At 36.0% G+C, this 27,982-nt stretch overlaps 2 protein-coding genes across 5 annotated transcripts in view; both read left to right on the forward strand.

Annotated features, from left to right (window-relative positions):
- The window catches only part of LOC135072618 (dachshund homolog 2), a 160,341-nt gene extending 143,818 nt beyond the window's left edge, over nucleotides 1-16,523 (forward strand). For all 4 annotated transcript variants that reach the window (XM_063966615.1, XM_063966616.1, XM_063966617.1 and 1 more), the window contains 3 exons: nucleotides 7,425-7,571; nucleotides 8,684-8,890; nucleotides 14,569-16,523. In XM_063966615.1, coding sequence (XP_063822685.1) covers nucleotides 7,425-7,571; nucleotides 8,684-8,890; nucleotides 14,569-14,699 — 485 coding nt within the window. In that variant the 3' untranslated portion in view covers nucleotides 14,700-16,523. The remainder of the gene's footprint in view (nucleotides 1-7,424; nucleotides 7,572-8,683; nucleotides 8,891-14,568) is intronic.
- Nucleotides 1-27,982, forward strand: part of LOC135072622 (transmembrane protein 62-like) — a 229,583-nt gene that overhangs the window by 9,879 nt on the left and 191,722 nt on the right. The gene's annotated exons all lie outside the window — the stretch shown is intronic.

Here is a 27,982-nt window from a genome sequence, read left to right on the forward strand (position 1 = left end):
GGTGTACATTTTCAGCGCTTGTGTGCTTTATACTCGATGTTAAGGCGTGCATCTTTGTGCAATGCTGAGCCTTAATTATTGTTATATTCTAGCCTGTCTACGCTTCAATATAGCGCCCAGACTCCGAGCGCGCTAATACGTGGAAGCTGTAAAGCGAAGATAATCTGAGTCGCGCTTTACATTTTGGCCGATAAATGCATAATGGAAACAGGAGCAGACGTGGTCGACAGCTCGTACTTTGCGTTTTATTTCTCTCGTTTTCATTCCATTCTGCTAACACAAAACCGAATAACCCGCGGCTTAGCAATTCATTACTGCATTCGTTCATTTCGGCTTCATTAAAATCGCATTAGGATTAATTTTTCTCGTCCCCATTTTAATTCGCAGTTTGCTAAGGGGATCTCGTCGGACGGGCTGCAATCATCTATTGTCAATATTTGTTGTTTTACCTGCGCCTGTGGAAGCGCCCAGCTTTACACTACTGGTAATATGACGATAGGACTTTTTTCTACTTTACTTCCTATCGTAATTAATTAACAGCAGCGAATTAGCTATCAAACATAATACATTTCATTAACATCTAGATATAGCTTTTGTTACTAAAGTAGTTCACTAAATTATGTATTCAAAATAGAAATAGGTTATTTTAAACATTCTATTCTTTAGCCCGGATGAAGTCTAGGCGGGCCGCTAGTTTATGTTAATGTATGAAAATGCAGCCGTCATGGTTACTATTTATCCTTCTTGATCTATTTCACATTACATTAATATTCTAAAACGCATCCACTGTCCGATGCACAGTTCCAACTAAATCTAATGTAAATCGATATTTCATTCTTGAATCGATGCAGTGAAGCCTCACGAGACATTCGCACGCGATCCCGGCGACCCCTGCCATCGAATATCTACAATATTATTAATTCAGGCATATTAATAAACGGTGTCACGTTTCGACCACACTCGTGTCGCAGGAAGCATGCCCCGGTGAACCATTCGGACGTAAATAATACATCGATCCCGAACTGCATCGATTTTTTTGGCTCGCAATCGATTTTTAATCCATCTGTCTAGTGTCCGTCCGATTTTTAAGGTGTCATATTACGTCGGAGTTTATTTATTTTGAAGGTTTTATACAGAAACGTAAACACTGAAGGGAGCAATCAAAGTTTTTATACGCGATAAAAACTTGATCACTTGGGAGGATTCGGAAACTGCCGACTAACACTCGGACACAATCATCGTTAATCGGACATGACTATTCGCTTTTAGTGTTTTACAGTCGAGTCGAGATTTGACAATATTTTTAAAAAGAGAAGCGTATAATATTAGTTCTTTTTTGCAAAAGATCATTTAGCATCAGGTTAGTAGAGCACTGCTGCGTAGGCCACTTCCAATACGCACTGTTGCAAAGACGTGACTTTCAAGACTTTCGTAGCATCTTTTTCAGGTTTTTCGTCGTATTTTCGTCTAATTCGTTTCAGTAGCTTTTATAAAAGTTAAGTATCTTCTCTTTGTTATGTCATTTTAAAATGCAAAATAAAACTTCGTTGTTTAAACCCTTTCAAACAAAACCTGTAAGTGCAACATTATGTACGCCTTAACCTCTCGCTGCCACCGCTGAAACATTTTGTAGTCAGATTGCCCGCCAATAAAACCTCAAGCGTCGGTTAGTCCTGAAGTAACATTGTCTTGAGACATGCAACAAAATTCGACGTGACTTTAAAGTCGAATTTCGCCTGTACTCTACCACAATAGCCATCGTATCATTTATTCTTAAATTATGTATTAATTACCTAATTAATGGTATCTTTAATATATTCTCACGACTATACCAGCATACAATACACATTTTATGATAACTGATTGATTAAATTCACAAATCATGTAAAATGGTTAATACCTAGGTAGGTACATTAAGGCTGAGATGCACCAACTTACTTTGACCGTAACTATAACGATAACCGGTGTTTTTGTATGGAGTTTGACAGATTTTTGACGTTTGTCAAAGCTAAAGTAAGATGTCCCAGCCTAATAATTGTGTCTTAATTGAAATAATGACGTAACAGTGGGACAGTACACTATCCAGCAGAGTATCATAGTCAATAAGTAGTACTTATGTTATAATTTATATTTTTTAAATGTTACGTACCTTAAAATTAACAAAAAAAAACGGCTGTTACAATGCTTTCAAGTTCAACAAAATATTCGGTCGTCCAAAAAGTGTATATTCGCGTGAATACTTCGATTACTATTCCCGAATATTGGGCACTGAAGAAACACCATGGGCCGCCAATATCCTGAATCGAGCATTTCACGCTCGGTAAGTTCGGCTGTATCGATACGGATATAATAACCACTGGAATGGTAACTATAAAGCGAGATTGTATTTTTTACTAACGTCGTAAGAAGTCGGAATGTCCGATCCGCCCTTTGATCGGTTTGATAAAAGTATCTCGCGGAAAATTTCTCTCTTTTCATTATTTCCGTGTATGAACGATTTGGCCTGGACGGGCTTTAATAAAATTGGTCAAACGACTACATGTTACGTTATGACAACGATGTAACATTTATATTAATTTGATATTAACTATAAAGATATTTTTATCAAACTGACTTTGCTACTAAGTACGTAAATAGCAGCTTTTGACACTGACGCATCTTGTAGAGCCCGTATTAAATTCGTACGACATTCAATGTAGATTGAAACTCAAGATGATATTTAACCAACCAAAGGATCGAATGTATTTGAATTTAGTTTTAACTATCATTCTAAACTACAGACCTAAGACGAAATAAATAGTAAAACAACCAATCATCCACAAAAATAATAGCAATATCGCACAACTAGTCCGGAAATATACCGCTTTATCGGCAAAGGTCAATCGTCGGTCGTAACTTAGTCCCCGACAAAAACAATAATCCCCGCAATTTTGAGGAAAATGTTTATCGCGAGCGCCACCCGCTCATAAATACTCGTGGAGTCGCCGAATAAAACACAAGAAATAGATAAAAAGCTAACTGTCCGCTGCTGGCGTGGCGGGGACAGCTTGACAAATGTTGTAAAGGAACCTCCTTAAAGGACTCGCGGCTTTATTTCAAAAGAAACATGTCGACGTCTTGTACTTTCTATGACTTTTGACAATGTCTAAAGTCGACGACTCATGTTGGCTGGGTTGGTGTGTAAACTGCTTTACACGAATGCTACATTTTCTGTCCTTTCGTACACTGATATTGAACAAACTCAGCATAATTTTCATAATATCATTACACTAAATTACACATAAAGCAATCAAAACTGAATAATGATATAAAACTTAACAAGTTTCTTTTTTACTTTTTTCGCTAACGTCAATTAAAAACGTGTAATGCGTTATGCAGTTTATTCTTACTTATTAATGTATCTAATTAATGTATTTGTAACAAATGTAAGTATATCATTTCTAATGACTAATCAACGGTGTTTATTTACCGAAGTCGAGGCTCAACGAAAATGTCACAGAGAACTAAACATGTGCATCCAAAAAGCAATTTATTTTATCGAGTGTCACCAAAATGGCTTCGTCATAGCGAAATGGAACATACGCCGATGATAACTGTCGTATCTTATCTGTCCGTCATTATTTCATACATCTATCGGAAAGCCATTCCGACTGCGCCTGATTTTATTCTAGGCAATTTATTTTCAATAAAGAACTATAAAAAGACTTATCTAAATCGTTCGGCGCGAAGAAGGGGGCCGCGTGAATGCGATTCTTATTTACGTCATATTAATATTGGGGTAAGAAGAACTATTCTTTTAAAAACGCTTTCATATGTATGTTTATGAATGTGTAATATTAATATACATACATACAATAATTAATACATCCAGGCCTACATTAATACATCTGCTTCCATCCAAAAAATGAATAAAACATGTAGAATGAATTTAATATGTACAATATTGTACCATAGCTAACATAGTAAAACTAAAAAACAATAAACATCGACACATGGTATGTAATCGTTAATACTTAAATCCAGTAAAAAAGGAACAAGCTCTACAAGCCGTATGAATTTGTTGCAAAATGAATGACGCCACAGCTTGAAATTACTCTCCTACGTTAAATTATTGATATAAAGAAGCGCAGGAAGAATCCATCGGAATAATAATTTCGCTTGGAGCCATCGGGTAATGTTATACGATGGCTCTCGTATACCACGGCCGTCTAATTATGAGCACTAAAAACAGTAATTTATATGTTTAATCTGCTATCTTTGAACATTTATCGATATATGTCATGATTGGCATCTATTTCTTTACATGTAAACACATTCACTTGTAGAAGACAGTAATGTTTACGTTTGAACATTTGCAATGCATACCTACACAATATAAAAATCTAATCTAACAACATACTTTTTATAAAGATAGCAATTTAAATTTGTACAGGCAACCAGACTCATTTACATGTTATTCGAGCAACAGACCCTAGGGGACCGTATCAGCCATTTATGAGTTGAAAGTATTAAAGAAAAGAAACTCAATAGATATAAAGAGATAGGTATAATAAGTAGAAAAAGAAGCCGCTTGCAGGGCTCGCGGCGTAAGCCCCGCGGAAGGCGGCATTGTTCGGCGACTTTAAAACGGAACGAAATGAACGAGGGGAAGGAAATCGGATGAAAATATTAAAAGAATACACGTTACGTACGAAAAGAGAAACGTTACGGATCGGTCTCACTCGCGGCCGTCCGCAAATATAATTTGCATAGTCAAGTAGCCCAACTTTTGTCTGCAGCGGATGTTCGCAACCATATTCGTTCGTTGCTTTTTAACCACACTCTCATTCTGTATCGGGTCGGGGTTTTTATTGCATTTTTTCCCCTTTGAACGGATTCCTTCAATATTTCGGTGGTTCGTTTTTATTCATACGCTCGGTCATCGAATTGTTTCGCTTCATATCACACGCTTTGTTGTGTTCTGTTAATTCTTTTCTCAAGTTTGGTTTTTGAACTTTCGTGTCATTGGTTACATTTTGTAGAGCCTCATTGTTTACCATTTTTTTTCTTAATAAGTTCAAAGTTGATACTCATTTAATTATTCGAAGGACTTATTAATAAAACACTGTCTGACAACGCGTCTTAAAATCAAAAGCATTCAAGAATGAAACAATAGAACGATTACCATAATATGAAGCACTTTCAAGTGCTTTGAAATTAGAACTATCGCCGACTACAGAGAGCAATAAAAGATTAAAACTTTTTGTTCAGCCAGTGATCCAGCATCTGTATGAATCGAATTAAATAATCGATTGGAGGATTATTACGATTCATCGTCGGTTATGAACTGTGAGTGAGGGAGCTGCGGGCCGGATTACCGATCACAAAGCGGAGCCGACGAGCCACAGACAAATATTGACTTGTAGAAACAAAAGAGCCGGTAGATCGCCGCAGCCGTTGTACGTGGGAAGAGTGAAGTGAGTGATTGACATTCCGTTTCAGTTGGTTACTCTATTGTAACATCACATCTTGACGCAAAAAATAGGAAGTTTCCACTTCACTAAATTAATATTACGGAGAAAGTGATTTTTGTTACACCGGCCTTTTGCTAAATTGACATAATCATTAACGCGTTAATAGACAAGAAAGGTGAGATGAAAAGGTCCAAAAATAAGCTCCATTGGAGTGAAAAACTGTTTTCCAGAGGTGTTGGACTGAATCGATGCTCGGACTCGATGGTCCATCGAATTTTCCACTGAACGGCACTTTGGACGCAAACCTTTGTATTGACGAGAAATTAACTGAAAAAGGACGCCTTGGGCCTAATTTTATTAATGAATAAGTTGAGTGCATCGTTGCTCATAATTTGTTGAGTAAATAATAACTAAATAAACATGTCGAAGTTATTTGCTATGAAGCTTAAATTACTATTCATAAAGCAATTTCTAATTACGATACAAAAAATGCAAATCGAAATAAAAACGCGAGTTTGCGATCCGTGCATTATTACTGTGTGTGTCGGAGGTCGCCCGATGACAAATGATGCGTAGGAGTCGATCGCTAGTGAACTCGCCCGTTTCATTAGCACCAACATTAATTACTAGCAAATCCTTAATGAGAAAACGCTTTCGTTTTGTTTTCATCCGCATAATATTCCGTGTACTTGTTAACATTGATTTGATCTCATGTTTGACGGAGGAATTATGAGCGCCGGCACGTAATTTGAAAGCATTACTTGGCTCATAAAAGACACATTACTAGACTTAAAAAAAATGGAAACAGCATCATCAAAGAAAATAAATATTAAAACTTCAATCAAAGTTACTCGAGGCTCGTAGATATTGTAATTTCCAGTATGGCTCGGCGCCGCGGCAGGAGTTGTATCTCATATTTTTATTATTTTATTATTCATGTCGTTTCCATAAAACGAACGGGTTATCCGCGTCCTCATCGCCCGGCTTCATCAAAACTCTATCTTTTGCGATCGTAAGACAGATCTTCGAGTTATCTTGTGGTCTAAATTGGGCGTCAAAGCGACAACCATCTTTGACTGTCCATTTTAAACAGTGCTCTTCATGTGTAATTTAAGTGAAGGAATAATTTATGGTGGAGTACATTTTAGCAAGTAGCAGGTGGTAATTGTGATAAAATATTGCAATGTTTACCGAATCGAGCCGAAGGAAAATAGGACTACTTAATGCCCACATTCTATTGCCATAGTAATATGGGTTCTACATGTAAGACGGATTTGAATTAAAACTATTCTAAATCAAAATTTAAGACGTATGCAGAACAATATTTGTAATAAGGCCCGACTCTTGTGTTTTACCCCAAGACCCGCGTGCCGCCCCTCTGCCTCGGCGGAGGCAGGGCCTCGAGCGTCTATCAACACGTGCACCGACTCAATCATTCGTCAATCGAACCTCAGAGCGAAAAAGATAGAAACATCACGACGGCATACATCCGAAAGAGAGACCCCGACGATTCGGACGATCAGCCGATTATCGACGAAGAAATGCCAAAACGAAAGGTGGTAACTGCGGACGAATCGAGAGATTCCTTGAACGTATTATGAGATTGTTTTCAGATAAAGAAAAGGTGGTGTCATAAGAGCGAGAGGGACAGACCTTAGGTAATTTCAGGTTCGATCTCGTGCATACATTCGCACGGGTATAGATACAGTGTACAGAAAGTATGGCGCATTGCACGAATACATGCTTTTATTTCGATGACCCTCGTGATGCCCTTCGGTACCACCTAATTGTTCTTTCGTCACGGTAGACGTTCGGCTTTTATTGTCCTTCTACCTTTAACGTTGCCGTATAATTTGATTACAATTGACAATCCACGGAACTTAACATGAGCATTACTAATTTATAAATCTCCTTAAAAACCCCCACCTCATAGCTCAATAGTACAAACGCTAATTTTTGTTTTCTTTACAGTGATGTATCAGAAACGATTAAAGAAAGAAAGAAAACAGCGGCAACAAATCCAGGATCAGCTGGAAATGGAGCTGAAGAGAAAACAGAAGATTGAAGAAGCGCTAAAGCAGTCTGGAGCGCCGGCTGAGATCCTCAGAATTGTCACTGGTACGTAGTTCTGTGCCATTTCTCTAAGTAGATCATAATAGTCAAGATACGAAAATATAAACTCACATACACCCAAATGTAACGCTTAAACAACATTTTCCCTCAGAAACTAATATTACCTCGGCCTGACAAGCAACATGACCGTCTTGAACATGTCAAAATTGTCAATACTATCATTATCAGACTTCAACAACTCGCAGTACGTGTGTGCCCCTGACATGTTAACTTGCCGTCTGTCAAACTATCTGAGTATTAGCTCCATCTTCACTTGCACGTTTTCGTACGTTAGTCAATACCCGTCTGCGAAATTGAACTTTATAAGTGAAGTTATAAGATTTGTTTCTGATGGCTGATGAGGGCGATATGTAACTTTGAGCGTTGTTAAGCTGATATGGAGTGCGTGACGTAAGAAGGGTGGGTAAACGCTGGTGAAGGCTTGTACTAATCTCCGTGTCAGGAAATCGTTTCGCAGACCATTTGAAACGAGGGTTCGGCACTGTACTAACACGCATTCGAGTTCAATTTCTTGCATAATCCCTGCTCGCTCCACGTTCAGTGACTCTTTGATTGGCAATAGCTATTGTTAGGTTCACTGAATTGTTCTTTTATTCACTAATTAAATTGTATCATTTAGCGTGACTAATTAAATTATATCAGTGTAAAATGTAATATAAATTATAGATTCTTCTAACAATTACGCCAATTGACTCAAACTAAGTAGAGCTTGTATTTATTAACTGGGTCATGTCCATTATTTATTTTTATTAAATATTAGCACATCGGAATCTTCGAATCGAATAAATACGTCTCACAAACGTGATTCAATATAATTGGTTTTATTGACATCGTTTTTATTCGTTCGTCAATACTGACGATAAACAATGTCCAAGTTATAAAATATACAAGTAACATATATCAAACTAGGTATAATAATACTATAAATCATTACGCTGCTTCAGAATATATCATTCTGCTAATACGAATGATGACACACCATCATTGAAGCCGAGTCGTTGTAATATGTCAAGCATGATGGAAGCAACTGGACAGGACACAAAAGTGCTACGACTTTTTGCGTAGCATCTTTACTTATAAATTACTTTTTCTAACAGAAAATCTTCAACCACCGGCGCCAGAGACTCCTCGTTCGGAGCGCGAGAACGGTTCCGAGAGCAAGCCGCCTAGTACGGAGCCGCCGGCGGCTTCGCCCCCCTTCCAGAGGGAGCCGCCGCGTACGCCAGACAAGCCGCAGTGGAACTACCCGCCGCCGCCCGTGGACATCATGAGCGGAGGAGCCGCCTTCTGGCAAAACTATTCTGGTAAGATACAACCCCTTTTAGCCTTTATGCCCTCAGTAAACACAGTAGGTACAGACCGGTCATTGTGGAAATTCTTGGGGGACTTTGTCCAGCAATGGGCGTCATTTGGCTGAAACAAGGAAAATGGAAACCCTAAATGATACCTGGAAACCTGAAAAGTAGATGCAACTTTGGTGCCTGAATGTCCCTTGTGTTGGTCAGTTGGAAAATTAGGAGCTTTGTCTTCGTGACTTATCCACAAAAGGACTATGATTTTCAAATGCACAGAAATAAATGTTTTCAGTCAACCATACCGATACTTTTTGCCATTGTCTAGACTGAAAATCATAACGAAGTTGTTAGTAGTTGTAGAGAGGAATGAGTTTTTACAAACGCCACATAATGGATTATCGACAAGAAATTAGTAATTTACTTCGAGATATGATTAATTGATACGTCATTACGTCTGTGGATATACAATAATTTGATCAATCAATACTTATTTGTCCGACAGAATCATCTTCGCAGAGTGGATATTAGTGCGTGATTTACACACACAGATGCAACATAAATTATCAGATGCTCAATGTGCAGTGTCGTGTACTCAGAATGTTCAATAAACGGCAAATATTGTGGCAACAATATTAGTTTCCCGATATGTACCGGGCCTTAAAGGAAAATGTATGGTCCAACAAAGGGATCTGAGGATGTGTACAAAAAATGCCATCATACGAAATTTATACTCATCATATCGCATACCGCATGCGTATCGGGAATTTGAAGTATTTAAAAACACGAAATGAACAATACGGAGTTTACCGTTTGCGTCCTGGGGGAGTGGGATTCGACATTGGGGCTATCGGTTCGATTATTGCATTCTTTTCTGTTATTGGACTTCTGTTATGAAAAGTTCTGACCGCGATTTTAAATCAGATTTTTTATCAATCACTGATATTAAAAGTCATATTTTGGCCATGAAGTTCCTGTTGGCCCGTTTCTATCCTAGTTATTTGACCATGAATATCAGTTTTCAGCATTTTCTTGATACTAACATATTTGGTAATTTCAATATCCAAACAACGTCATTCAGCAAGGATCATCTATAATTAAAATCATTGTTTGACACGTTACACTTCCAAAACATTCCCAACTCCATTTCAAAGATGCAAAATGCTACAACCTCAAAAAGTCACAGAATGTCGCGATGACACTATCAGGTTCACACAAAGCGCCGTTGTTTATTTTTTATCAACTCCCAAAAGTCGTTGGATGCATGATTGTGTAGAAGTATTACTACAAAGTAAAAAAAAGTAGGCGCCGGCGGGGCCCGCGTAGTTTTTCCATTCATGGCCGCCTCGCGGCGAGCCCAGAAATTTCATTAAAATGCACCGGCCATGCAATATGCACCGCTGTGCTGCATGCGAGTTTACGTTACTTTTGATGGATATGAAAGCTGCCAATCTGCTTTATAACTATCTTGTTTGTCTTATCCATGCTATGTGGGTATAGCTAAATAACGCTTTTCAAAATGCTAGACGTAAGTAGAGCATCTTGCGATTCTGAATTACAAACGCTGAACACAGAATGTAAACAAAAAAAATGTATTGAAAGAGAGATTTATGTATGTAATGCTCACGAAAAATGATCAAAAAATAATAACAGACGATCGATATCTTATCACGATCAAGATTTATTTTAACATAATTGCGCCCTAATAAGATTCGTCATGCAAAAATTTTCGTCATGCACTTTAGTAGAGCGAATTTTAAATCTCAATCAACAAAAGGGTTGAAAAGGCAAAAACATTGATACCGATTTAATCATTTCCTGCATTTTGCCGACGAGTGGCTTTTACCGGCGAACTGCTTTTCAAGTAGAAATTGCAAGTAATTTAAGTGTTACCTTACCCCAAGTATCTAAACGCACGCGAGCACGCAACTACGAACGCTTGAAGATGGGAAATGCATTCGAGTTTTATTTCGAATATATCCGTGACCGACTGCGCCACAAACTGAACACGGATTTTAAATTATCTGTTTGTTTTATAACGGTCCTACGGTTCTTGTTAGTTCTTCAACTTTACTGACACAAAACAAAATAAATTGACAAAAGACGATCGATACGTGATTTTAGAGATATTAATATTCACTCAAAATGATGAATGACATAAATATAATTGTAGTACCTATTATAATAATTACTTGACCCAAATCTTTAAAGTTTTTAAATGCGTCAAACCAAACCATCTTCGAAGTGTTATTTTTTACCTTTTGGCTTATTTTCAGCTACAAAACCTCTCATAATGAAAAAATCACGTGTACTTATGCCAAAAAGTAAGACAAAATTGGCAGATGAGGTAGAACAGAAACACAAGAGGGTTGTAAGCATAAAAAGGTTGATAACAGAAAAACAAAAATTAAAACTTGGAGCCTTTCATCAACTTTCCTCGGTGCCGTCGGTGAAAGAAAAAAAAACATATTTTTATTATTCGTAAATTAGAAAACTTTTTCTGCGTATTTCCAACGAAACAGGGCTGGGTCAAAGAAAGTAAAGGACTTAATTACTTACAATGAAAAGTGTCTATTCAAAATGAATACACCGTTTCAATATTTCCTGGAGTTACTAAGGAAACTTAAATAAACACCTGAAGTTAAATTCAATCTTCTTGTAACAGATGTACCTCATACTCCAAGTTACAATTTATAAAACCGCTACTGTAAGATGGATAAACCCGATGTTACATAAGTAATATAAAATTGAAAAATTAATAAAGAGGAAACTTCAGCAAGCTACTTTTTAGGTGAGCTTGTAAAATGAATGGAAATAAAATTGTACCGCACAGGTGCGCTCGAAACCTTTGACGATATTAACTTTTTGTTTATGCTAAAGTAATACAGCATTATGCTTTTCCTGAACTTTGTTTGCGTCACAAGTGAGTTAAATAATCAATTTGGTTTTTGTTGGTGGTGTGCTCATTGTTTAAGCCTAGAAATAAACTCAAGCGAGTTACCAAACTCTGTCGCGGTCACGAAGGAATTGAATCTTTTGAAAATAGTAAAAAGAATGAGCTTAATAGAAAATCAATCCAATCTGTATGATTCGTCGCGGTCCAATTGAGTCAAAACAGTAGCACCTCTCGGGCCGGTGCCGCGCAGTCCGTCCATTGTGCCCGGCTGAAGGACCTTATATCCCCTTACCAGGTACTCGGTCCCTCCACATAGACTCGTTTCTCGTTTGTAACCAACCCTTTGTCGACAACCTTCTCAAATTCCCAGTCGAAGAATTAATCATCCGAGTTTTTCTGTACATTTTTTACAGCAGTAATTAATTTCGAGTTAACAACCGAGGTGTCGATTGCGTTGAAAATCGTTAAAAATAATGAGCAGTCAGCACATTTTCTATTATTTGCTCAAAGATATCAGATGTCAAAAAATTATAAGATTCTGATAAAAACTTAAAGACCGTTCATCAGGGTGACATGAAACTATACTTTAAGTTTTTCTTCTGATGATATTGTTTTTTAATGATTGCTTTTTTGTCACTCTATTTAAAGAAACTGAATAATGCAAAAATTGCATTCTGTCGACACAGAGTGAGTAAGCAGTGACAAATTGAACATACTTTTTGCTCGCTCAAGATGAACAGTTTTGTCAAGTGAAACTGTTGTAGACCGAGTTATTTCGTGCTGTAATCATCAATAAATACAAAAAACGTCTCATTGTAGATACTGGATTTGATTTACGTTTGTTTCTTTTTAAACAAATCGTTTCACGTTCACATTTTAATGTCTGTTTTTGTCATTCGATGACTATTCGGTCAAAACGAAATGGGAATAGTTCTTGTGAATGTTTTTGTGCTGTAACTATGATCCGTGAAAGTTAATTTTATTGTTGTATGATGTAAACCAGTCAGCTGAAACTCTCGTTAGGTGAATCGGAGCCACTTAACATATTTTATGCAATAAATTGTTTAAAAACTAGTCGAAAATAAGTCGCGATGTCGAAAGATGTCGTTTACTGAGTTAAGCAGTATATCATTATAGTTATTTGAAAGAACAAAAGTGGATTACTGCTTTCAAAGTAACCGGCAATTCTGTTTTGGAAGAGCCAAATGCAAAAATATTACGTATTCAAACAGACCTAATGGGACATTTAGGGGTGGCAGCGAAGTGAAACGGCAAAGGCCGAAGCTTTTAAGTGTATAATATTTAATTGTAACGCCCTAGGCGTATAATCTCGCCCGGGATAATAGGTTTCTGTTTCGGGACAACCCTCGATGGCGACACTTGCGAGTGTGATGCCCTGCAGCGGGTTTCCACTGAAACAATCCGATTATAATTGAGTTTTTAATATTATAAATGTTTTTAGAGCGTAATAGCTTTCTGCCATTGTTTATTTGAATAAGTTTTTTCATCTCATTAAAAAATAAAAACTGTATTAGTATACTCGACAGTATGTGTATTAGACTAATACAATTTTATTGCAAAATCGCGTCTATTACAAGTTAAAAAGGCACAGTATTGGGCCATCCTTTAGTTATCGGTTTGGTTTAAACAATAAATTCAAACAATATCTTCGAGATGAAAAAAAATTAGCGCTGTAAATCTGGACACTCAAAGCATAAATTGCAAACGAATGTCGGGATGAGAAATTGAATTCCCCGTTGAGAAAATGTTCCATCAAAGTAAGCAAAAAACGCGATTCCGTTTATACCTTTTATATCTCGTAAATTGCAGGAGGCGGCAAACGTTGCATGAAATTGAATAAGCATATTTCGTAAAACGTCGACGTTTTGGGAGACAATTGCCTTACCTCACCTACTCTTGCCCCTTCACGAACTTTGTCAATTTTCCTAAAATCTTATTAGAGGATCGCTTTGCTGGAAACGTGTTTTCGTATCCTTATTTTGTCTTTATTTGTATCAGTGCCAATGTTGTGTTCCCGTAAAACTAATAAGTTACCGTAGGTGTAATAATAAAAATATTATTTTGATTACACTCGCTAATTATCCTTTTCGACAATAACGCCAGCAGCCAAGCGACCCTTTTAGACGCAATTTAATAAACGCACGAGTATATTGCGAATGGTAGAGTACGTCTGCCAAAGGGAATATCGAGTATTAAATTAGAAAGTGTCATACGGATGTGAAGTCCGTTTGATGTGTTGCCCTTTCCGAAAATTAATGACATTTTCCGGGGCGCGACACTCGTACTGACGATGAAAATGTACAACTCAATTATGTTGAGCAATTACTCAACAAAAGATGGTTCGCGTATAGTTTGGAATGCAATTTTGCATATTAATATTAAGAAGGAAAAGTGTTGTTGATGTCTTTCTAAAATTAAACAATCTGCTCTTTGGGAGTATCTAATTGTCAAAGTCTGACAATTTAAGGCTGAGTTGCACCAAATTACTTTAACCGTAACTTTAACAATAACCGGTGCTTTTTGTATGGATTGTCAGATTTTTGACGTTTGTTAAAGTTAAAGTAAAATGGTGCAACCCAGCCTAAGAGTTTGAAATATTCGAGACACAAAAGCTTACATCTAAATAAGAAAGTACAAACAATAACACAACAAAGTGGCATGGTATGTAATTGTAAAAGGTGCTATTTGCAACAAGATTGTGTAACCTGGTTTCCGATGTACTTAATGATAAAATAGAATCAATTAATGGAACTTTTACGTCTCTTGTCAACAGAATCCCTGGCGCAGGAGTTGGAGATGGAGCGTAAGTCGCGGCAGCAGGCGATGGAGCGCGACGTCAAGAGCCCGCTCTCGGACCGCGCCGGGTACTACAAGAACTCCGTGCTCTTCAGCTCGGCCACTTAGCTACCACACCCCGGGGCCCCCGAGTACCCCGACAAAGAACACGACAAAGACGCCGACGAGAGAAAACCAATCATCAGTGTCAAACCCGAGTTCAGGGAAAAGTGATCCCAAAGACAATTGACATCATCGGGAAACTCGATTCCCACGCAAAATTGATAACGTTCATCAGGTAGTCTTAAGGATTTTCGCGATACAGATCTCGATGAAGTAGACACTTCTTTTGATTGAGATTAATTTGTAAATATTGTTATTTGGAGTAAGAACGTAGATTTCGTGGCGTTAAGGCGAAGTCTTATGGACTCTTCTTCCATAGTGAAATTTGTAAATATTTCTTTAAATTCATAGACGTAAGCTAATACGGTTTTATCGACGATTCATGTAATTTATACGTCAATATTTTAATCCTTTATTAAAGTACCTTTAAACTTATCATTAAATGCCATATTTATGTATTAAGTATTCACTTTTTGTAAATTTTTAAAATAATTCATTAGCATTTCTTTTACTTGATTCATAATTTGTACCTACATACATATCATAAGCTTCAATTTGCTGATTTGAATGAATAATGGTGGGAATTGATGTAAGACTGCATTTTCGAGGATTTTTCCAAAGTTAAAAGGAATTTCGATTGGTTAATTTAACTACTTTACTAGTCTCAGCGTTTTTCTACAATGATAAGTGTTAAGTTCCTATGACACGTTTTGTTTAAAAGTATGAAGGACCATATCGTCAGTAAAACTGCAAATTATTTGTAGGTACGCGTTTCATTGTTAATAGTATTGTATAAAATTACGTTCAATAGTAATTACGATGAACCTTACTGTCGTGTAATTTATTCAATTTTAGTGCAATGATTAGATTTAACTGAACTAGTGTATCTCTTAAACCATAAAGTGTACGATAGTTAAGTTAGTGATTTTAAAAGGTACATTTTTACAATCCTTTATTGACTGAGATAACGGTTTTTGCGTACAATGTCACTTAAGTATTTTCTTTAATGGTCATGACGTAGATGCTGTATAAATATATAAACGCTGTGTCTCATATCCACGCAGAGTCGGTGTATATTGGTAGTTTCGTAATGTTAAGAGCGTAGTGTAACGTTATACATAATAAAGTATAAAATAGTGTTATTTATATTGATGCTTAGTTTTCGGGACGACTTTGAATGTCTAAAATAGTTAATTTAAAATCTAGAGATTGTATTGAGCGTGATATTGGCGCTTGGCTATTACATTACGATTGATGTGAGAGCGTTATATCACAGTACAAATAATTCTGCATGAAAGAACGTTCACCTTTCTTTTCGCTGTACTGTGGCACAAATGGATCGGCGGTTTTTACAAACTAAGCAATTGGGTCTCGAATAGTCGAAAAGCGCCGATGGAGAGAGCGCTTGATGCAAATAATTTCATATTATCTGTATGGGATAATGCGTCGTAATAAAACTTACTTAGTTGTTACTATAAATGTTTAGCTGACGTGTGAATGTGTAAAGAGCGTGAATGTGGTACTTTTGTATCGGTTATTTTGATTTCCCACAAAAACCTGATTGTGACAATACTGTTTTATGAATAAAATGTAAAGTATAACGATCGATTTCAAGCTGCAGTGTTGTCGTAGTGGTAGTTTTATTTCGTCAATAAGCTGAGGCTTCTCGTTGTACCTATAATTTTACACCTTGGTTATAGTAGGTATGCAATCTTGAAAGCGAGTATTATTATTTATTATTTCTATTAGAATTATTATTAATTTACTTAAAATTGTGTGTGTGCCTTGTATCGTAGATGAAAATATCAAGATTAAAAGTGAAAATTATCAGTTCGTGTTTTGTTGTTTGACCCACATACCTGAATTCAAAATCTAGTCGATTAAACACATTAAGAATAAGAATAAGAAAGAATAAGAAAGAATAAGATTACGTTATAATACTTACATAGATACTACTTAGACGTTGATAAGAGTATTCAAAGTAAAATGTTAAACAAACAAAAATGGAAAAGATACCGTATTACAGGAATACTCATGAATACACACAATTATTTATATTCCAAAAAATATTTTATAATGATATCATTACCTACCGATAATTTAGGAACTTCCATACTAAATGAAAAGATTATCGAGTTACCTACTGAAATCTATGGCTGAGTTGCACCACCTCATTTTAACCGTAACAATGACAATAACCGGTGTGTTTTGTATGGAGTTTGACAGATTTTTGACGTTTGTTAAAGTTAAAGTAAGATGGTGCAACTCAGCCTAAGACGAGTCGCTTTTTCTTTGAGCCAGTTAAATAATGTCACTTCAACGCAATACAAACAAAAGGAAATACTGGCTACATAACAATCGTATAAAAAACAGTTGAAGTTCCAATTGAGAATGTTACTAGGTATGCAAAATCACTTGAAACCTATGTTACAGTTAAGCTTTTACATTTACAAATACATTAGTTTTTATTTCATTCAAAAATACCCAGTAGTTATGATTTTATAGGCATTCAAAGTTCGCTTAAATATTGAGTCCCGCCGACGGTCACGTGACCCCGTGTGACGTACATTCACAGCGTCCGCTCACTAGAAAACGGATATAAACATACTTAAATTTTTTTTTTTTGTAAATACAAACTTATTATACATATTAACACCCAGACCCATCACAGAAATTAAAATTGAACCAAACCCAAACTTGATGCGATTGTGTCGTTTTATTGCGAATTACCTTCCAGCTCCATCATTAGACCCCGATTACTATATAGGATTAAAATACTCATCAATACGATACGAACGAGCCCAAACTCGATGCATTTAAGTCGTTTTATTATAGAGTTCCTATGGCCACCTTCCAGCTCCATCATCAGATCAGCCCCATGTCATCATAATATTGCATGGTCATCCAAATCACATGTGTTTGCGAAATTTCAGCTTAATCGGTTGCCTGGAAGTGGGTCTTAATTCAGTTTGCAAGATTCCACCCATACAAATATGAGCCAGTCGTTGTAATATGACGTCACGCGCATAAAATGGCGGGCCGGCCGCCGCCCGCACTTTTAAAATTCAATATCTTGGAAACTAATTGACGTATCGAAATAATTCTTTCACGTGTATTTTTTATTTTTAACAGAGAATACAGAAAGCTAAAAAACAAAATTAGTGAACATTCTTCATTTCAAATTACTGGCTCTATTAAAAACTACTGCCTACCAGCCGTTAGAGCTCAGTACAGCAACGCCATCTCATAGTTGATAACGGAACTAAAACTCTCACTGCGAGTCGCACTCGCGCATAGGGTTCCGTACAAACATTATAAAAAGTATTTTTATTATAAGGGTTCCGTTTTTTCCTTTGGGGTACGGAACCCTAAAAATAACAAACAATGTTAACTATGTAAGTACATCTAGCATAAGTTAACAATAAATTAATAAGTCAATTCACAAGGTGGTACACAAAAATCTATTTTTACTGCTTTACAAATTGATATTCGTTAACAACACCTGTCGTCGTATCAGACGTCACAAGTACCTCCTTAAATTTATTCGTTAAAAAATCGACTCGAGATCGATCTTGCTTTTTTGTACCCAACTCCAGCAATCACAACTCACGATACGTGACGACGGCCGCCTTAATCTAACTGACAATAAAACTACACTTCCATAAAGCAGAAAAGTCATAAGAACTCCCCGATTTTATATCGCTCCCGATCGCCGTTTTAAATCCTGTGAAATCGGAAAACTTCATATTTATTGCTAATAGATTTTCGACCGGGTTGGGGATGCAATTTTATTTTGTCCATATGAATGATTTTTATATTTGCCCGTGGGGCGGGCGGCGCACCGGTGCATGATGCCCCTGATTGCGACCACTGTCGTGATGACCCTCGCTGAAGGCTGTCCCGATAGAATCTTTGGTTGGTTTGACTCTGATGTCAGTTTGACCGGAAGCGAAATTAATAACTGTCAATATTTTGCTACGGTTGCTACGACGGAAGTCAAAAGCTCAATTTTCAGGGAGAAAGCTAAAAGCGCTGTAATGGTTTCCCTTCTGGTTGGTCGGAACATTATTTCTAAGTAGGTAAAAAATTATCCCAATTAGTTATCTCGCCAGTTTAAAAAGGACTGACATTCCAGTCATACGATCGAAGACATTTTGTTATGCTAAGTCTTAATTTAAATGCCGAACCCAGCTGCAGTTGCCGACTCACATTCTGCCTGAGGTAAGTTATCCTGAATTTATCTAAAACAAAGAAAATTCTTTCATTTATAACAGCAAACGCTGAGTGAGTCATCATCAAAACATTTTAAGTAACTGTGTCTTGTTATTTAATTATGTTAAGTTACTTAATTCGTTATAGATTGATGTTGAAATGGTTACATTACGAATAAGCAACCTACTTACAGCAAAACGGAAAACCTTGCATGGCGTTAGATGCAATAAACGATGAGGATAAACCCTTTATATCGTTCTTTCAACTTGTTTAAAAAACAACTGAACCGTAACATAAAATGTTTTTTGAATCTTCACTTACTCAAAAAATTGTGCAACAAATTGGGCAAGTAACTTTTAAACGAGGTCCTGTGGTTACAAGAAGTGTTGAAAGCTCTTTAGACCGCAATAAGTACTATTTTTTCGGCGAACAAGAGTATTGTATTGGGAGAATATTTTTTTCTGATATTTCTACTTAAGCATTCCCTAATTTTGGGCAGTATCAAACCAAAACCTTAACATTTAACAACACTCAATCGCACTGATGATGAGCACATACGTATCCGCTTCTCTCAGATTTAGGAAGCATTGCTTATTCTTTAACGTCCCCTTTGACGACATGCTTCCATTTGTCTCATTCCTGAAAATGAGTTTTTTTTCATCGCATTCTAGATTTCGGACCCCTTGAAAATTCACTATACATACATCCTTGTTTTGGTCCTACTGTGAAAGTAATTGGGGTAAGCTGTCCCCAGCTCAAGTCAGATAGCTTCCAGTTCAGATATAATTATATTAATTGGTTCGTGAATTAAATGTAGAATAAGAGACTTGCAATTCTTACTTTCTCAGCACTACAGATCAGAAAAATTGTATATTTTCTTTTACAGAAAGCTTAATACTTATTTCTATTAAAACTAGCTCTAAATTTTGCGCTTGAAGAAAGTCGGAAATTTTTTCAAGGTATTTGAGGCTGACTAATTAGTCAGACTTCTTAGAAATATTTACATCCAGACATAATACTTACCTAATTGGTTTTTTATCACAAACTAAACCTAAGCTAATTTAATTTCTTATTATGGTGGCCTGTTCCTCATTCAAGTAGGAAGGTCTACGTTTAGACTTCTGACTTCCAGACCCTAATTCAATTAATTTTCTTGACGTCCATTATGTTTATTTTTGTATTTGTGGGAAGAAAACATTTAAAAGTTTATCAACATCAATCCCTCACTCAGCGTCCTAAACGCCGCCGGTGACACAAAGATCTACCGCGATCTAAGCAGTAAGTATTGTTGAACATATTAATTTATGCTCTCGTTCGAACATATTATACATTGTATAGTAGTCGGAGTTAATATTGCGCGCATAAATATCGCGCCAAGAGACAGCCCGTGCCTCCCGTAGTCTCTATTGAAGTATGGCATGAGCTACAGGTTGATGCTTTAGGTATTAAATTTGCCTTTATTAGTTTTCGTTTTTCATTAGCCGCTAGAAGCAAGTATGCAACTCACGAGAATACGAATTTAAACGAGCAGACACTGTCGTACGTGTATTTATATTGCAATTTTAATTTATTTTATAGTTTTAAAAAAGTGAATTATTTCAGTAGACATTTCTGCCATGATAATTAATTTTCGTTATGCTTAGTTATTACGTTATTATTTGTTGCTGTTGCGGCGTTCAACCTCTTTACGCCAATCTGTGCGGCGTTCTCGTTTTAATTATAATAGGACTTCTTTTGTTTTTCACTCTTGCATTTTTCACTATTGTACTGAGCTGTCATAATTGTAATAAATAATCGCTAAAACCGTAAAAGTGTTCTACGGAACAGTAGCATTACGGACAGGTCATCCAATCCGTGTGTTAAGCATAAAATAAGCAAAAGTACCCATTAATTTTTTATCTTAACAATGTTTAAAATCATAACAATAAAACTTTTATGAACGTAACATTGAATTTCAATATACTGAAAAAACTAAATTTTAATCAACTAATGAAATTAATAAATTATATGTATGAAAAACGACGTTAATATAAACAAGATTTTCACAAAACACGTTCAAAATAAAGCCCCCTGTAGACTCGTACGCAACGCACGCACCTGCCAGCGCGGGCGTAATTTTCGCTGCGACGCGGCCGTTGGATTAGTTTTTCCGCATGATAATTAAATAACTTTGAGCTGTGTTGTCGCGTGATGTATGACCGTGTTTATTGTCTTACGATCCGTGTACGGCTCCCTTTATTTTATTGCTGCGCCTGAGAATGGTTCACGCGGTACAAGCGCAGGATGCGGGCACATTAATACATTGTTATGATAAAATGTAGCTTCAACTAGCACACTCTTTTATCTTTGGCTTAGTAAGATTTTTTTATAAAAACAGTACCCACGATTAATTCAAATCTTATTTGTGACTATTTCGCAATTTTAAAAATTATCTAATTTCTCATTTTCACTGCTTATAAATTAGGAATCAAAAAAGTCCTGTAGTGCTGAAGAATTAATTAAAGATTTGATCTATGTTTAGTCTGTACCGTTCAGTTTGAGCATATCGTTTCAAAACGATATGATGCTCATACGGGATTCTATTCATGTTTCTGTACATCATTTGGTAGTCTACAATACTGTGCTTCAAATAAATTAGTCCGATTGATTTATTAATTAATGATTAAGCTTTGTCATTTTCCCATGGCAGCTCATAGAGTCTGAAACCAACCCCAATAGAAGAAGACCTTTCTATTCTGTGGTAATATAAACAAGACCATTTTAAAAGTAGTTATCAACCAAAAGGCGACTAATTAAAATTTCCCCTTTAACACCTTGCGAACGTTGCCGAAATCTTTATTCATTGCGAGACAATCGCGGGCCACAATGGTTACTCAGCAACGAAAACATCTTAACCCTTCTTTCAGGGGTTGTCAGAGCAATTTGCATTGCATTTGAATTCAAAATACTTATTCCACTTTTCGTTGAAACCTTAATGGTTTGTTCAAAGTCCTTCCTTGCACTCATTCGGGGTTTATGTTGTAGAATCTGATAAAAGGTTTCAGGGAATGTTCAGATGTCGCTATGGATAGTTCCTGAAATCAGCTGAAGTGAATAAGTATTTTTTAACAATCAGGCTCTATTATTTTTAAATAGGTATACCTTTCTGATAGTGCCTGCAAGAATGGTTCAGTAAATCCTGATATTATTTATCTTTGTAATATTACTCGTACATTGTGAACTAGCCCAACCAACCATTTCACATCTCCCTTCGATCCTCTAGCTACTTAGTCGACCTGCCGACCTAGCATGAACGACACCTGCTTGTGGGTCTGGTAGAATAATTAGGTTATTATATTAAGGCTAAGTTGCACCATCTTCCTTTAACTTTGACAAACGTCAACAATCTGTCAAATTCCATATTTTTGTACCAGTTATTGTTATTGTTACGGTTACGGTTAAAATAGGGTGGTGCAACTCAGCTTAAGATTTCCAAAGATTCTGAACGTTTACAGATTGTTTAATACTTGTAGCAATGTGTACGTCAGTCCAATTGAAAGTCCTATTAATTGTTCAGTATTAGTAAAATTTTCAGTAGGTAGTTTTCTCATGCATGCGCGTGCGCAGCCTACGAGCCCTGTAAATAGATTATGTTTAGAACGGTTAATAGATATTGTAGCTTTTAATAACAATGTAAATAAAGATCAACAACCTTATGCGAACCTAGACAATAACCATGGAAAATATGCGGTTTTTTGCAATAACCGATTATCTCACAAGAGACATCGCGTGACGACAGGTACTTGTTTCCAGTTCGAACCGGTTTCGCAGCTTTTTATTTTATAATCTTGTGCCAATATTACAATCTGGTAGTTCATAATTGAAACATTTTGTACTTAATTTAAATATGAATACACAAACAATTATTTAGATGACTATGCATAGCAATTTTTTTTTATAAATTTCAATAAAAATGCAGCTTTTTATTATACGACATGAGTACTGTTCGTGGAACATACAAATAACAAGATTTTGTACTTTAATCTTGACTTTTATTTATAAAAACACAATATTTACAAAAACCAGTACGAGTTGGTGAGAGTGTGATGAGGAAGAGAGATATAATTTTTTAGTGTTGCCAACATTAACCATAAAAATAAGGCATAGACACATTAGACACATTCAGTATGAAATTAAGCCGTGTTTACATCTACGGATGTGGACAAGTACAATCACTATCATCAACATGATTTAAGACTTCAGAGGTCTTTCGATCTCCAGAACAATCCTATAACATCGGTAGCATGTTATATTCAATAAAATAATTTATTAATTAATACAATTATTCAAAACAACCTGTAATAAAATGGTAGTAGGTATCATTTTTCTGAATTATATGCCTAATTATGAAACTAGAAGGATTTTCAGACTGCAATCCCTGATCCTTCGTCAAATATAACTTTTAAACTTCTCAATTGAAAATTGTCCCTTGAAACAGGAATTAAAAAAGGATTTTTGTAGTACTTATTTTTTAATCTTGTTTTTTTTTTAAATGTGTCAACAAATCAATGCTGAAACTTTTAAAGGATATCGATATGCCCTTCCTAGAATCCTGCAATCTCTGTCTGTACAGGTAAAACAGCTCCATATCCAGACAAAGTAGCAGGGGGCAACTAGTCTAATATGAAACTGATCGATAAAATGGCGTCCGCGTCGAAGGCGGCACAGAGACAATAATAAATTGTAATTACAATTTAAAATGAGCAGGCGTCGCCGGGGGAGGGGCCTGGTGCCCCCACGCGGCAGGCTCACGTGTGTGCACTTTTTACTACGTGCATGCACTCAGTAATTAGTGCATGTGTGTGCGTTTGTAGTTTAGAATGCAATGAAAAAGTTTTTCGATGGAATACCTACGTCGACGCTGAATATTTGGGCACCCGGTCTTGGGGGGTTAGGCTGTTTTTGTAGCTGTAAATCGTCTTTAACAACATTTTTTTGCCAGAGATTCCTAAGACTCTTATATTTAGAAAAAAACAATGCACCATCTTCTAAATCTAATCATCATAAAGTACAAGTACTACAAATCTAAAATACATCTACATTTTTTATCAAAGACTCAAGCTTCTGAACGAGTGTTTCTGTAAAACGTATTAAAAATGCAGTAACTCAGACCTAACGCTGTTGTTTTTATATTATTATTTCATAAGCTGAGAAAATTTGAATTAATTACAATAAACAAAACGCAATACTGAATTCGGTATACAATTTTGAGAAATATAAGTTTGTTCGTTCCCAAAACGATTTGATACGTATCGAATAGCTATTTACCAAAATTACACGTTACCGAACAGTTTCTTACTTTATTTTCATTCCCCATATTCGAATATGATTCTCTGTATAAAAAGATGATGATGTATTTTAAATAAGAGAGACGAATCATATTAGCCGGATTCCGTAGAATACATCAGTATAATAAAGGCTGGATGGTTCGGTAGCTTTGAATTTGTGGGGGTTTTCTGGTGAATTTCCTCATTGGAGAATTTTCTTAGAATTGTTTTTGCAAAGTGCCTCTTTCATTGGCACATACTATAGTAATCATAAAGCTATTTTTTAAAGTTGGTTCTAAAATGGCTAAGTGGCTTTAATCATCAACAATGAAGGGCTATGGAGATTTTCATTTCTCAATTCTGAATTATCTTTTAGGCGCGTTTAAACAACTACTGAAAATTTTTCAACTTACGAGATTTAGATAACTTTTATTTTTTTATTTTTAGACAATATCCTGGAAAACGTACTAAAGAGCTTATAAAATGCTGCAATTAAAACTGAAACTAACATTGACTATCAAATCAAGCACTGATCATAGCCAGCTATGAATCTCCTGAAATGTAGGTGTATCAGACTGAAATAGAATTAGCAATTGAAAGACATACTGGATTTTGGAAGAAATTGACCAGCTCATTCAGGATAACCCCCATAGATAGACCCCATATTGTTATTAAGATAAATGGCATGACTTAATAACTTCTTTAACGTAAGAATTACATTCAGAGTATGCTATTCATAAAGATTAGTTTACAAATATAGTTGCAACCAGAATGATATTTTATACCAAATAAATTGTCAAGAAAAATGTAGAGCTACCTACAACCTAGCATGAAGTTCGTACCTAGTCTATATCAGTCTTTTACTTTAAGATACTTTTATTTCAGAAGTTAATTAATTGAAGACTTATTAAGTCACTTTTTAATTAGTTCCTTTGACGGAAATAGACACACTCCTAAGCAGTTTGATTTATAACTTAGTATTCTCAGAATCTGTCTCTTTTACTGTTTTTGGAATTAAGTAGATGTCTGACATGAAGAATGTATTATAATCATTACGATGCCTCAGTCGTGTCAACGGACCCCTAAAAATATAGAGATCATAATCGGACAGGTCTGGTTTAGGGGCCGAATAAGATGGAAATACATTTTAATGATTATTATGCCCGTAAACGATTTGCCGTGATCGTTGTTATGTTATTCAATGGATCTGCCCATCAATTCGAACACTTTTCACCTATTTTGTTTTTATTGTGACAAAACGAATATATTCTTTTGAGACTTGATTGCAAAAGAAAATTTGGTTTGGGAGGGGCTTGACCCAGCTCAGGGCAAGTTAATACACAAAATATTCCCCTCAGGTCTTTTTATTCAAATTCAACAAATGACAACAATATTCAAAAACTAACTTTTCTAAAATAAGGGAGTGGATGTGAAGGCTTTTATATAGAGAATGAAAAATCAAACACATAGGCACTACCTACTTTGTCATGATGTTGCCAACAAAATGTGCTATGTTAATATTAAATAAGTATAATATAATATAAGTAAAGTATTATAGCTACTTACTTTCTTTATGATTACTTACTTAAGTAGTTCACTGCTGTACAGCTCAATCATTTAAGACATCAAACAATAACTAGATCGAACCAAAATTAATTGTGATCTCGAAATTATTATTTTAGTTACATCGTGTATGATTTTTAACTCGGTACAAGTGAATTATTAACGTATGCTAATATTCACAAAAGTGCGTTACTTGACGAAAATTGTGTGTCGACTCTACATTCTTTATCCCACAGAAGACTCGACCCCAAGATGTCCAGATCAAAACCGCCCAACCCTCTGACCATCTTCCTACTTTTAATAAGCAGTTAACTTACACACTAATGAAAATTACTATGCTATAATAGTGCAGGCAGAGTGGCTGTTTAAAGTCAACAACCTACCCACCTATGCCCTTTATAACAATAATTTGGCGCCAGGATATATGATTGATCGACGTCGTAAACGTCAAATTTTGGGCCCAAAATAAAAGAACATCGCATCAAACGACCACATCAGAAAGTACGAAATTTGTTCCGAATAAACGAATCAGCGCAAAAAAAGAATTGGAGTCTTAGTTAATAAACGCGCCAAAAATATTAAGTAACTGCAGCAAAAAAAGTGGACGAGACTCTAAATCGAGTTATTTAATCTAAGTCCAATCACTTCTTAGAAACATACATACTGACTATGTATGGTACCTACCCTGTTTTTATAAATCGGTACGTCTGCAAAACATTATAAAAAATATCACTATAAAACAATAGCCTTAGCCATTCAGCAATTGTAGATTAATTTTTGAACTAATGTCAAGGCGCACAATAAACAATACACAATACAGTCGAAAATTTTCAGTTGACGCCAAGGATTTGACTTTAACTCGATATTGTATTTTCAACTGTGTATACAGGCCAACACCCTTTTTGTCACTTTCTATCAAATGATAACAGCGCCAAGTAGGAACGAGATAAAACAGTGCAATAGTTAAAATAGGTTTAATAAGCTGTTTGCATTATTATGAATAAGGGTAAGGCTGCAGATTTTGCAAATTCTTTCAGTAAAGAAAGCTATTAACTACCTAGGAATATACACAGTTCCCAAGAGATGCGCGATAATCTTTGACGAACCGGAATCCTCGCGAGGGAGCCGCGGGCACTGGCTAGTTTCAAATATAACCTTTTTAAAAATTAAATATTGTTCGGATTACTTCTTTGATACCACATAGATTAATTTCTGATTACACATCATTTTTATGAATTGATTTGATACTTAAATTATGGTAGTATGACCTCACATTCTAAGTTTAACTTTCATACATACGAGTAGAAATCTCCCATCAGTTAAAACAATGCTACAAAATTTAAGTGTTGAAGTTAATTATTCAAACCCTAAGTGGTCGCATGAGGCCGCGGTCTCAATTGATACGAGTAACTATTTTGTCTCGATTCGCGAGTACTTGAAGGGCTAAGGGATAAAATTTCATTCAGCAGAGGTCCCTTTCTCCACCAAAGTCCTGCCAGTAGCTGAAAATGATGATGTGTTAATGTACCTAATCAGGAGACCATACTTCTCTGTAGACCAAGCTGCCAGTTTTCAGTCAGGTTTCCAAAATGGTCGTTCATCTTTGAAAACTGTGTGTAGAGCACTCAACTGCCCACAAACTGGCTTGTTTGTCCCCCCTGTTGGTCCACTGCGCTTACTGAAATTAGAAATTATTACAGAATTTTGAGGCCTTACCTGAGTGATTTGTGCTAGCATTTTCGAAAGGAAACCGCGACTTGGCAAAAGAAGGACTTAGCATCTTTCTCAAAACAACATCTGACTTAGGTACTTTGCTTGTTAGCAAACTCTGTTGAGTATTGGTGACTTTCAAAGCCAACATTGTTTTTCTAGTTTTCTCATGAAAAATCGTAATTTTCCTAATAATACATTGTTTCTATTAAAAATAGAATAGTTAAGCGAACGAGTTTTCCTGGTGCTGAAATTAAATAATAAGTATCTGGTTGTCGTTTTCAAGTCTGTTTTTTATTGGAAACTGTCTTAAAACGACGAACCTTTTTCAAAATCTTGGTGTAGCTACTCACACATTATTTTGTTTCCAGATCATTCTGAGATAGAGACGGTTTTGTTGACACGTGAAAAAAGACCTATACTTTTATTTTTATTTAGCTTGGTTGATTAGTATTTTCCATTTTCCGACTTTTTGTATCTTTAGCGATATGTCCAAGT

This window comes from Ostrinia nubilalis, chromosome 6 (assembly GCF_963855985.1).
Source record: "Ostrinia nubilalis chromosome 6, ilOstNubi1.1, whole genome shotgun sequence".
Classification (NCBI taxonomy): Eukaryota; Metazoa; Arthropoda; class Insecta; order Lepidoptera; family Crambidae; genus Ostrinia; species Ostrinia nubilalis.